Genomic DNA, 13,460 nt, shown 5'->3' on the forward strand with positions numbered 1-13,460 from the left:
GCCATAAGCTATGATGTCTAACACGCATTTATCATCTGTAATCTTTACCACCTGTGATGGAAAGTGGTGAGGTGATTTCCAAATGTCTGCTCTGGGTACACGCATGTGTGAGTACAACAGATAGATTTAAAAGACCAAAACCAAACTTTATTTAAAACTGCTTACTACTTAATTAAAATAACGATTTAAGGTTTAATTTCCTCCTACTGCTTACTCCCCGTCTGATGTTTTAATGCTCAATAGTGAACTGTCATGTCCTAAACAGAGGATGATGTTTTTGGAGAAAGAAGAAGCAATAGTGTAAAAGCAAAAACATGAACTCATGGGGAAAATTCTTTTTTTCATGCAAATACAAATGATACATTATCTGTTTTAGGCATTAAGGGAGCTTTTATGTATTCATTTTTATGTATTAGTTTAACAGAATATTTTTCAAACTTTTCCATTCATTGTTAACATTTTCAACATCTTAGCAATTTGGAATGAGACACCTTCATTTTGGATTCATTTTAAGGTAGTCCATGAAGTCTTTTCACCCTTGTAACAAATGATATGTTTCAATGAGACATTTAAAATCCCACTCAATGATTTGAAACCTCTTTAATTTAAATCTGTTTTAGCTTGAGAGATTTGTTTCTAAGCTCATTATGACATTGTCTCCTTTTCAAAGAGGGTATCTGAGAGAGCCCACTGAATGTCACCATCTCTATGCACTTCCTCCCCACTACATTGTAACCATTTCTCAAAATATTTTTTCTGTCTCATAATGCAAAGCATCAGCAAGAAGGGTAATTATGCTAACTACTTGTCAATGTCAAAATCTAACATAGCTTTGGAGATTGATTACCTCTGCTAATTGTCAGCAAGGGTGTATCAGTGAGACAAATACTTTTTATAAAAGGGTATTTGAAATGCATATGCTGCAGCAAAGTTTCATATGTTAGAAGGTCAGGGTAATTTCACATTTCATTTTATATTTATTAATGAGAGGGAAAGAAAAGATGGAACAGGGGCATATGAACAGGTAGGAATTATGTATTCTGAATGATACCTTTAACCACAGATGGCACTGTGTCAGTGAAACTAAAATCCACTGTTAACATAACCATGACTGACAAAGTGCAAAATATGCTAATAAGATACTTGAGAAGGATGCCATCAATGCTGCCAGCAATTTCTGGGCCCAAGGGGCTGTAGTTAGTATGCCCGTTCCCTTTGCACAGCTTCATTTTCTTTTCCTTCTCCTCCCCCTTTACTGTTGAGAATGTTCAGGACTCCAGAGTCCACACCGTAAAAGTGAGGGACCCTATGAGGATCATCATTTATTATATGGAGATATACCTATCACATAGAGCTGGAAGGGACCTTCAAAGGTCATTGAGTCCAGTCCCCTGCCTTCACAGCAGGACCAAGTACTGACCCTGACAGATTTTTGCCCCAGATCCCTAAATGGCCCCCTCAAAGATTGAGCTTACAACCCTGGGTTTAGCAGGCCAATGCTCAAACCACTGAGCTATCCCTCTCCTGCAAAAAAGAGATAAGCTTGTGGAGGTGAACAATATGCAAAGGAGTCAAAGTCAAGATTTTTTTTTCATCCATGAGCCAAAGGATTTTCAGTTAGTTAGATTTTCTCTACTCAATCTACATTTCAGAATGGACAGTTGACTTTTTTCAGGTAAATCTAAAGCAACTTAAAATTGGGGGCACCAGGAAGAGCTTTATACAACTTAATTCAAATTTATAGGGATTTTAAAAGTCCAGCAAATCTTACAAGGTATTAAGAAGACTCGGATATTATTATTACAATTACATTGATAATGGAGGATCTGCTCCCACAGAGGGACTATTACATACAGAGGAATCAGAAGAAAACTGAGTCTCCAAGACACCATAGGTGTATTGCCACTCCAGCCACTGACTCATTTGAATAATACTTTGTGTTTGGCACTTTACAAACATTACTTAATACAGTCTCACAATACATCTGTTAAGTACATGGATAATTGTGTGTGTGGCATGGAAGAGCCTGGATGATCTCTTCCTGTCCTCACCCCCTTTTAAAAAAAACACCTGGAATTTCCCAGGTAATACAGAAAAAACAACAATCCATAAATGGGACTATTTGGCTTGACCCTACTGGAAAGCCTAGTCCTGCATTAAATCACAGAAATGCAGGGCTGGAAGGGATTTGAAGAGGCCATCTAATCCAGCCCCCGGCACCGTGATAGTAAACCTAGATGATCCCTGACAAGTGTTTGTCCATCCTGTTCTTAAAAGCCCCCCAGTCATGGGGATTCTACAACTTCCCTTGAAAACGTATTACAATGTTAACTATCTTTACAGTTAGAAAGATTTTTCCTAATATCTAACCTACATCTCCTTTGCTGAAGATTACACCAATTATTACACCAATTATCAATTGCATCTGAAGAAGTGGGTATTCACCCACGAAAGCTCATGCTGCAAAACGTCTGTTAGTCTATAAGGTGCCACAGGATTCTTTGCTGCTTCTACAGAACCAGACTAACACGGCTACCCCTCTGATACTTGACACCAATTATTACTTGTCCTACCTTCAGTGGACATGGAGAACAATTGATCACTGACCTTTTTATAGCAGCTCTTAATATATTTGAAGACTGTTACCAGGTCTCCCCTACCCCCAGTCTTTTCTCAGTTCTTTTAACCTTTTCACATGTTAAGTTTTCTAACCCTTTCATCATTTTTGTTCCTCTCCTATGGACTCTCCAGTTTATCCACATCTTTCTGAAAGTGTGGTGCCCCAAACAGGACACAGTACTTCAGTTCAGCCCTCACCAGCTAACTAGAAGACAAAAAACCCAAACCAAACAAATGTGTGTATACATAATATATAAATACAGTGCAAAATTTAATTCAAGCTCAACTATGTTGAATGAACTATGTAGGTAGATATATACACCTCTACCCCAATATAATGCAACCCGATATAACGCAAATTCAGATATAACGCAGTAAAGCAGCACTCCGGGGAGGGGTGGGGCTGCGCACTCCGGCAGATCAAAGCAAGTTCGATATAACGCGGTTTCACCTGTAACACAGTAAGATTTTTTGGCTCCCGAGGACAGCGTTATATTGGGGTAGAGATGTACATGTATAATATTTCTGATTCATGTATTTGACTACATATATTCACATGCATTTCCCCAGTTATTAATGCATTCTGGTAATATTTGTCTTTATCTAAACAAACCAGTGCGTCTTGCCAGTTGAAGTTCTGTGGTGATTTTGCAGAATGCCTTTTCAACTAATTTATTTGGAATAGAAACAAATTTACATTCTCAAAAGCAATTCAAAAGATAAAAATAGACCAAATACTTTAGCTCTGTATGCTTTCTTAAAAATAAAGGAAAAACCATCACATGATTTATAATATGAATTGCAGTTCAGCATATTTTTCAGTAGCAATTATAAGTTACATATTGTCTATGCATGCAAATTTGATGCAGTGCCCAAAGCACTTAGAAGCACACTGTTCCTGTACACTTTATTCAAGCAAAACACCCACTGAAGTAAACTAGAATTTTGTCTGAGCAAGGTATGCAGGATGAGGTTCTTTAATTGCCATGCTACAAACTTTTTGTTCTAATGTTTTGCCTTGGTCAAATTTAAACACTTACCCTCTCCTACTTTTTAATATGTCTCATTCCTACATCAGCAAAAAATTAACACTAGGCCACACTATAATTTAATTTTGCTAATTGAAATGTAACACTGCACAGCAACTTTTGTATCCTCTCAGCAACACAAGTAGCAATAAAAGACAAAAATAAATTGGTCCTTTACTCATGAGCTAAAAATGTTGCAGACGCAGCTTGCTCAGCCACTGTAGGAGGGAAAAATTCATATTGGTCTGAAGCTACATATCATTCATCATTTTACCTATCTAGATATTCATACAGCATTCACCACCATGATAAGCAGCAATGATGGGATTTCAAGAGCTACACTTCCCTTTTCAGGTGGAAGACTGGCAGGTGTGACACAGGTAATTTAAGTGTGGGGAAGAGGGAAAAAGATAAGATCCTTGGCAGGGAAGGGGTAGAGGTGGTGGTTGTCATAGGGTAGATACAAACAATAATGTGTTTTAAGCAGTTCTCCAATCCAGTTCAATTTAATCTATGCCACTGACCCACCTCAAGTTACCTATAAAAATGTGGAAAACCAGAACTGTAGGAAGTTATTCCTAGGTTTATATATGTCAAAGTTGATCATTAATAACAAATCTCTCAATTGGCTATACTGCATGTTTATGTCTACTGAAGACAAAAATGAAAATAAAGCCTTAGCTTACTATAACAAAGGCAGTGAATTTTCCACCACTGGTCTATAATGATTGACAAAGTACATTAATGAAAGGTCGTTATTACTGATTTACACTTCTACATTTTGTCAGGCTCCCAATATTGGGACTACTGTCAACACAACCCTTACAGGCAATATAGATCAAACACCCAGCACAGAGTTATAAATGTGCACAATTGCTTCCTTTCCACCCTCACAACCCCAACCACTTTTGACTGATACCTTTCTGGAAGTTTTGGGAAACCTGAAGTTGCTTACTGGTATCTTCTCAGAGATATTGATATCCTTGAGCAGAAAATGCACACTGAAGGAAACCTCAGGCTAAAACTAAATCTTGTCCTACATCAATGACTTTTAAAAACATTTTTCTGCCCCTTTCATGCGCTACTCTAACCCTTTGTGCCTAAGGACTTTGCACTCACAAATTCCCTTCCCTGATTCTGGTACTAATTAGACATATCAACACACTAGCTATACTTGGATGAGAAAACAAAAATGAAAATAACACACTGGTCCTTGATACTCAGCTTTGGGCAAGGAGCACAGAGCACAGCTCAGGAGGGTGAAAGGTTTGGTTCCTCAAACATAAATAAGAGCACCCTCATTCCTATTATAAATTATGCTGGTTGGCGATGGCCCCAAGGAATCATGATGGCAGCTGGGAACTGCCAGAGCACAGGGAAGACCCATATCCACTTTCCCCAACCATGTTAGTTGCAGGGAGGGGGCTCATCATAGGAGCAATTACACCAGCTCTATACGACTGGAGGATTCCTCTACCTTGGAGTTATCCTCCTGTGTGTCTGGCTATGGTTGCTTTGCTCCCACAGCATGGCCCAAAGCAAGGATAATTCAGGGACAGTCTGGGGCATTATTACATGAAAAACATTATGAGAAAATGTATACTGTAAAACATGCATGTTTATTACAACATTGCCAGCAACATTGCCACCTTAGCCAATGCACCACGCTGCTAGTGGAAGATTATAAATATCTGCTCCTACACAACCATGGACACAGCAGCACCTGATGCAGATTTTGCAACTGTCATTAAGGCTTTTCTTACTTCTGAGGCTTTACTACTGTAGTATGACCTACTTAGGGCTACCCTAGAAGTACAACCTGGAAACTTCAGCTACTGTGGAATGTAACTGCCCACCAGAGCAAGGTTGCCAGGAGGAAAATGTCACACCTCTTTGCAAGTGTTTGCACAGGCTTCTTGTGGCATCTAAATTCAATTTAAAGTGTCAGTGATCAGGGCTGGCTCCAAGGTTTTTGCCACTCCAAGCAGCAAACAAACAAACAAACAAAAATGGCCACAATCGCGCTCTGCAGCTCTACTGCCACCGCTTCAGTCTTCAGCGGCAGTTCGGCGGCTGGTCCTTCCCTCCGAGAGGGACCTGCCGCCGAATTGCCGCTGAAGAGCCAGACGTGCTGCCCCTCTCCGTTGGCTACCCCAAGCACCTGCTTGCTGGGCTGGTGCCTGGAGCCAGCCCTGTCAGTGATGATCTTTAAAACCCAGAATTGTCATGGACCCAGGTATTTATGAGACTGTCCCTTGGCCCTCTGTCCTGTCATAAAAGTTAAGATCAGCTGGGAAACACTAATTATTGGAACATTCATTTGAATATTCCACTTCTGGCAGGGGGATTTCTCAGCCCACGGCCCCCTTATTTTGAGTTTCTTATCCTTAACAGTTTATAAGAGTCTGAATCTAGTGACTTTTAGGGCAAGATGCAGTTATCTTGTTCAGCATCTGATGAGATATTTTGTGCTTTAAATTTTTGTGACTGTCAGGATGACAGGCACTATGGAAATTGAAAGAAAGAAAGAAAGAAAGAAAGAAAGAAAGAAAGAAAGAAAGAAAGAAAGAAGTCAGCCTTTTATTTAGCTATTACAATAAGTGACAGATACTCTCATTATGAAATTCCCCCAGCTCTTTGTTATCCTACTTGAACCTTAGAACTATGTCACCTGACTCATCTGTACTGTAGATTGAAATACATTTTTAGGATAATACAGCAAGATTTTAGAGCAGTTCTGTTGGACAAGGAGAACGGATATTTCCCAAAGACAAAGATCAACATCACATGGCTGATCCAATCAGAAGGAAACAACTGACAGTCCTGAATACAGGTTCTATGTAGTGTCTTCACCTTCCATTGCCACAAAATATTTTTCATAATGTAACTCAAGAGAAGAGGCTTAGATGATAACAGAAATAACAAGTCATTTTACATTCAGATAAAAAATGTGACAATCATTAAACAGACTTTGCATGGAGTTTAAAGCAAAGCTTCCAGTGACTTAATCAATAAGCTTTCTTGTACTGACAAAGTTGATTATGCTCTGATAAACTGTTTTTGTTGTTGTTGTTGGGTTTTTTTTGGAAAAGCAACAGAATGGACCAAGGTATGGGAGTAACTTTACCTGCTGCCGCTTCTCAAATTCCAACTTGATGCGGGACTTGATGCAGTTGCAGGTGTCCTGATATGTCTGCTGCAGAGCAAGTTCCATGAGGTGCTTGTGGTATGCTCCTGCCAGGTTTCCACAGATAAAAATGATAGCGTTTGCCAATATCTAAAGGGGTAAAAAAAGAACAGGCGAGTATGTGAATTTCTTTAAATGAGATACAGTATCAGGAAATAATCACAAGCAGCGGCAAAATAGATTTTTGTAGTTAATATGTTTTGTTCCTGCTTGAAGTTTATATTTAATGGACCTTCTCCTTTCAAAAAGCCCTATTAATTATGGTCACAAAATCCCCAGAGATGACCCGTTTTGGTTTTTTTCATTTTTAAAAAAAACCTCAGAAATCTGATGAACAAATGTGTTTGCCTGTTTCATGATATACTGAAAAAGGAATTCAGTTCATGTTCTGTGTGCAATATTGAGCACTAATTAGGTGCTGGCATGCTTTACTACTGCTAAGTGACAGTCTTTTCTACTAATAACTATGTTATTGTTAAGGTCTTTCAACAGACCTTTAGAAGTATGAAGTACTCACAGCCAAGAATCACCCAAGTAGGAGGCTGTCAGGCATTTCTTGAGGTTCACCCACCACTATCCTGGAGCTAGAAACATTAAGTTTCACACAAAAAACAAGCGCTAAGGTCTGATACACAAAAGGAGTTAGGTGTCTAAGTCTTAGTTTTAGGATCCACTGAGATTCACAAAAATTCCACTGTACTTGGTTAGTGCCTAAACTCATTTGGCACCTACATTTTGCAATAAAAGCTCCCTAGTGTGTTTCTGATTCTGACCATGTGCACTTTGCTGCTTCCCACTAGGCACCCAGACACCTATCTCATGCCTATGCATCAGAACAATTCATAAATCAGGGGAAGACAGGCATTTGTCTATCTAAGTTGCATGTGGGGTCCGATCCAGTAGGTGACCTATAAGCATGCCTACTGGATTGGACCCCTCAGCTGAGTTCACACTCAACAGCCAAGGAGGAGCTTCCTCGTAACTTGGTTAGGATACTCACTAGGGATGTAGGAGACTCCCAGTTCAAATCCCACCTCCACCTGTGGAGGAGAAGCGATTTGAACAGGGATCTGCCACCTCTCAGATGAGTGCTCTAACCACTGGGTTTTGTGGGTCTCTCTCAGTCTCCCTGTTCAAGTTGTTGAACTGTGGATAAATAATTAAAAAGTCATTGGAGTAGGGGGGACTAAACACTGGGTCTACCACATCCTAGACCAATGTGAAAAACCACGAGGCTACAGAGTCATTCTCATGTTGCTTACTCTCTCTCAGTTCCCTCCTTCCCTCCCCCCATGTAGAAATATACAATTAGGGCACTCATATCTTATCTTTGCCCTGTAATGATATCATGCAATAACCATACAATTATGATTAAGGCATTTGAGTTTTTGTGGTGCCAGATTAAATTGATTTTTAAAAGACATATTACATGCCACCCCTTCCTAGTTTCACTACAGAGAGAACCACCTTAAAACAACATTAACTCTGTTCTGTATTCATACAATGAATTCTTTTTATATTAAAAAATCATAAATGAACACTAAACTAGAAATGTAAAAGAGGATGTTACCATTTGCTATTTTTAATGATCTGAAAATATTAATTATCATTTTTTTTAGTTTAACTTTTATGGCCAGATTCACCAGTACATGCCAGGTGGTTTCTGCTGTTCTGTCATATTGGATCAGATCAATGGTCCATTTAGCCTGGTATTCTAACTTCCAACAGTGGTCAGTGCCAGATGCTTCAAAGGGAATGATCAGAAGAGGGCAATTATCAAGTGATCCATTTCCTGTTGTCCAATCACAGCATCTGGCAGTCAGAGGTTTAGGGACACCCAGAGCATGGGGTTGCATCCCTGAGCATCTTGGTAATAGTATTGATGGGCCTATTCTCCATGAATGTATCTTATTCATTTTTAACCCATTTATACTTTTGGTCTTCACAACATCCCCTGGCAATAAGATTGACTGTGGGTTGTGTGAAGAACTACTTCCGTATGTTAGTTTTAAACCTGCTGCCTATTAATTTCATTGGGTGAGCCCTGGTTCTTGTATTATGTGAAGGGATAAATAATACTTCCTTATTCACTTTCTCCACAACATTCATGATTTTATAGACCGCTATCATATCCCTCCTTTGTTGTCTCTTCTCAAGATCAACAGTCCCAAGCTTTTTAATCTCTCCTCATACGGAAGAAGTTCCATATCCTTAATCATTTTTGTTGAATTATCTGTACCTTTTAAAATTCTAATAGGTTTTTTTGAGATGGGGTGACCATAAATGCATGCAGTTTTCGAGGTGTGGGTGTACCATGGATTTATAAATTGGCATTATGATATTTTCTGTCTTCTTATCTATCCCTTTTGTAATGGTTCCTAATATTCTGTTAGCTTTTTTGACTGCCACCACACATTGAGCGGATGTTTTCAGAGAACTTTCTTCAATGATTCCAAGATCTCTTTCTTGAGTGTTAACAGCTAATTTAGATCCTATCATTTTGTATGTATAGTTGGGATTATATTTTCTAATATGCATTACTTTGCATTTAGCAACACTGAATTTCATTTGCCATTTTGTAGCCCAGTCACCCAGTTTTATGAGATGCCTTTGTAACTCTTCACAGTCTGCTCTGGACTTAACTATCTTGAGTAAATTTGTATCATCTGCACACTTTGCCACCTCACTGTTTACCTTTTCCCAGATCATTTATGAATATGTTGAACAGCACTGGTCCCAGTACAGATCCTGGGAGGCACCACTGTTTACCTCTCTCCATTCTGAAAACTGACTGGCATATTGGATCAGATCAATGGTTCGTTTAGCCTGATATCCTGCCTTCTTACCCTTTGTTTCCTATCTTTTAATAAGTTACTGATCATGAGTAACTTATCTCACAACTGCTTAGTTTGCTTAAGAGCCTTTGGTGAGGGACTTTGTCACAGGCTTTCAGAAAGTCCAAGTACATAATATCCACTGGATCATCCTTGTCCACATTTGTTGACCCCCTCAAAAATTGTAATAGATTGGTGAGGCATGATTTCTCTTTTCAAAAGTCCTGTTGCTCTTCCTTAACAAATCATGTTATCTATGTGTTGAATAATTCTGTTCTTTATTATAGTTTTGACCAATTTGCCTAGTACTGAAGCTATGTTTAAAAAATTGGCTTCACATTAGCCAATCAGTCATCTGGTACAGAAGCTGATTTAAGTGACAGATACATAGCACAGTTATCAGAGAGGTAGATGTGTTAGCTTGTATCCACAAAAACAACGAGGAATCTGGTGGCACCTTAAAGACTAACAAATTTATTTGGGCATAACCTTTTATGGGTAAAAAACCCACTTCTTCAGATGCATGGAGTGAAAATTACAGACACTGGCATAAATATATATACTTACAAGTGGAGAACCAGTATACATGGCAGAGGGGCATTTCTGGCAAATGATGGCATATATCACATTAGTAGATGGGCAGGTAAATGAGCCCCTGATGGTGTGGCAACACCATCAGAGGACCCAGCCACATTTGAGTTCCTTCAGAATTCTTGCGTGAATACCATCTGGTCCTGGTGACTTATTACGGTTTAATTTATCCATTTGATCAAAACTCTCCTCTACTGACACCTCAAGATGGGACAGTTCCTTGGATTTGTCACCTAAAAAGAATGGGTCAGGTTGGGAAATCTCACTCACATCCTCTGCAGTACAGACCAATGCAAAAAATTCATTTGGGTTCTCCACCATGACCTTGTCTTTCTTGAGTGCTCCTTTAGCATCTCAATAGTCTGACTGTTTGGCAGGCTTCCTGATTCTGATGTATTTAAAAAAATGTTTGGGCTAGTTTTTGAGTCTTTTGCTTAGCTGCTCTTCAAATTCTTTTTTAGCCTGCCTAATTGTACTTTTACACTTTACTTGTCAGAGATCATGCTTCTCTCTATTTTTTTCACTAGGATTTGACATCCAATTTTTAGAGGATGCCTTTTTGCCTCGAAGCACCTCTTTTACTCTGTTGTTTAGCCATGGTGGCATATTTTTGATCCTTGTACTATTTTTTTTAAATTTGAAGTATACATTTAATTTGAGCCTCTATTATAATGTTTTTAAAAATTTCCATGCAGGTTGTAAGCATTTCATTTTTGTGACTGTTCCTTTTAATTTCCATTTCATTAGCTTCCTCATTTTTGTGTAGTTCCCCTTTCTGAAGTTAAGTATTACTGTAGTGGGCTTCTTTGTAATTTCCCCTTCTCCATCAAGGATATTAAATTTAATTATATTATAGTTGCATGCACACAGAGCTTCTCTCTTCATTCTACCCCTCCTTACATGCCCCTGCTTGCACACAAACACACACCATTTCCCACTCTCTTTTGCACACACACACAAATTTCCCAGCATATACGAACATACATAAACACACATGCTGTTCACCACTTGTCTTCTTCCTCTTACATCCTTTACATTTCCCCGCTCCACATGGACACACACAGTGTTGCCTCCTTCCTTCTGTCCTCCTTGCTAAGTAGATTTGGAGCAATAGCTTTGGAAAGAAATAGCTGGGATTTAATGTCCATTTTTGCTGTTATTTTTCATAGCTGAAAGTGTATCTGTCAGTACCGGCTGGTACCAAATAGTTCCCTCAGAGAGACTCATTCAGAATTGCCCTATTTCAAAATGGCTACCATTTCCCATTGTTCTCAGTGGGCCTGAGGTTATATGCTGATGCCCACTTTCAAAATGGCTATCACCTGTCATTGTTCCCAGTGATAATTGGCCCAGGGAAGATGGGGGCTTTTGTAAAGGCATCTCTCAATGCACTCTCTATTCGCAGTACTGCATGCTAGGAATGTGCGGCTTTATTCAACTATACAGTGTAACCCTCCAACTCTTTTACCATAAGCTGGGCCCAGCCAGGACTAAAGATTGCATCCCAGAAGTGTTGCTGCCTTATTGGCAGGCAACCCTCCCTTGAGCAGATAGGAGGCTGGAGGGAGCTAAAGCAGCAGCCCCAGATGTTCCAAAAAAGGGAACTCTGATGGGTTCTTTACCCCACAGACCAGCAAGGTTACCACCTTTGAAATGGAAAAATAACCCAGCACACCCCCACGTAAGGCAAGCGTGCTGCAACCTCAACCCCCAACCACAAGGCAACTCTACAACCACTACAACTTCAACAGCCACTTATAGTCTCTAGAGAGATAACACATATAGATAAGATTGATAACATTGCACGTCTCCTCACTCTCGGGTGACTCAAACCCTCTCTCACATACAGGCATCATGCACTTGCCTGTTGGTGGGCTGACAGCTGCTGTATTTTTAACAGTTTTGATCTATTATTGCTTAAACTCCAGAAGGGGAACACTGCAGTATCTTTAGCTGGATACAGAAACTTTTAACATTATATCTCCCAGTGTACTGGGATAATAATGCAAACCTTCAAAATATTAAAAAGCATTTAAATTAAATTAAATTAAAAAAACCTGGCAGATTAAATGATTTTTCTGGAAACTGGCAAATCCATAAAAAAAAAAAAAAAAAAAGACAGGCCAGCCAAATACCAGCCAGGTGGTAAACCTAGAGACCAAATGCCTGGGAGAGAGGACATAGGCCCTCTCCCTGGGGTGTGAGCTGAAAGAGGGAAAGCAGCAAAGAGAGCCAGAAATGGAGGGAGTACCCAGCTCCTGTCACAGACGGACTGTTTTTACTATGTTCCCAATCCCCATTTGGGAAACTCTGCCAAGTGAGGTTTCCCTAGGGCCTGCCACACCATTGTGAAGGAAATGACAACCCGACAGACAGTGCAGCTGACTGCCGCAGCTGTTACCACCTACAGCCTGATCACTAAGTTATTTCAGCCAGGAGGAAGAGCAGAACGCTTATATCTAAGCTTGTTACCATAGTGTGAGGATTGAGACCATCCCTTGGAGCTGAAAAGCTATTTCTGAAACCCAAACAGCTCTGCAGATCATTGGATCCCCCAGACAAGACAAACAGCAGGAACAGTGCCTACAGCAGCTACTGGTGCATCACCAAGAGGGACCTGGACTGGGGACTGACATGTCATTTTGGTTGGACATATTCTTGGAGGTTTCATCGTATGGCATAAACTTTAATTAAAGTTTAATCTTTAATTCCTGGAGACTTCAGGACAATTCTGGAGGATTGGCAACTCTAGTTAGAGGGCCGACTTAACATTAAGAGTCAAGGAGACTTTGTGAAAGAAAATAACGGTTTCTGGAACTCTCTCTCAATCTAGTCATAGTCATTTTTTTCTTTCACAAAGTCTCCTTGACTCTTAATGTTAAGTCGGCCCTCTTTCTCGCTCTCTCTCTCTTTCTCTCTCTCTATATATATATATTATAACTCATTCTTTGCATTTCTGTGTTTATCATTTCTATTATTAATATAAAGTTTATTGGAGTTGTTTGGTAATTTGACAATTGTGTACTTCTTTATGAAGTGAGTACAGTATCCACTGTTAGGATGGATTACCCGTTATTTCCTAGGAGGAACAACCATTATAGCATCAGTTTGAATAATCCAGATCACCAGAGGGAGCAGTCATGAGTTCGGCATAGGCAGAAAAAGACCCATGATCTCAGGAAATAAAGCACATCCCACATC

General features: G+C 39.6%; 1 protein-coding gene across 1 annotated transcript in view; it reads right to left on the minus strand.

Annotated features, from left to right (window-relative positions):
* ADCY2 (adenylate cyclase 2) overlaps positions 1-13,460 on the minus strand; it is a 435,859-nt gene that overhangs the window by 235,794 nt on the left and 186,605 nt on the right. The window contains exon 4 of the mRNA XM_045005617.1: positions 6,775-6,924. Within this exon, the coding sequence (XP_044861552.1) occupies positions 6,775-6,924 (150 nt within the window). The remainder of the gene's footprint in view (positions 1-6,774; positions 6,925-13,460) is intronic.

This window comes from Mauremys mutica, chromosome 2, assembly GCF_020497125.1.
Source record: "Mauremys mutica isolate MM-2020 ecotype Southern chromosome 2, ASM2049712v1, whole genome shotgun sequence".
Classification (NCBI taxonomy): Eukaryota; Metazoa; Chordata; order Testudines; family Geoemydidae; genus Mauremys; species Mauremys mutica.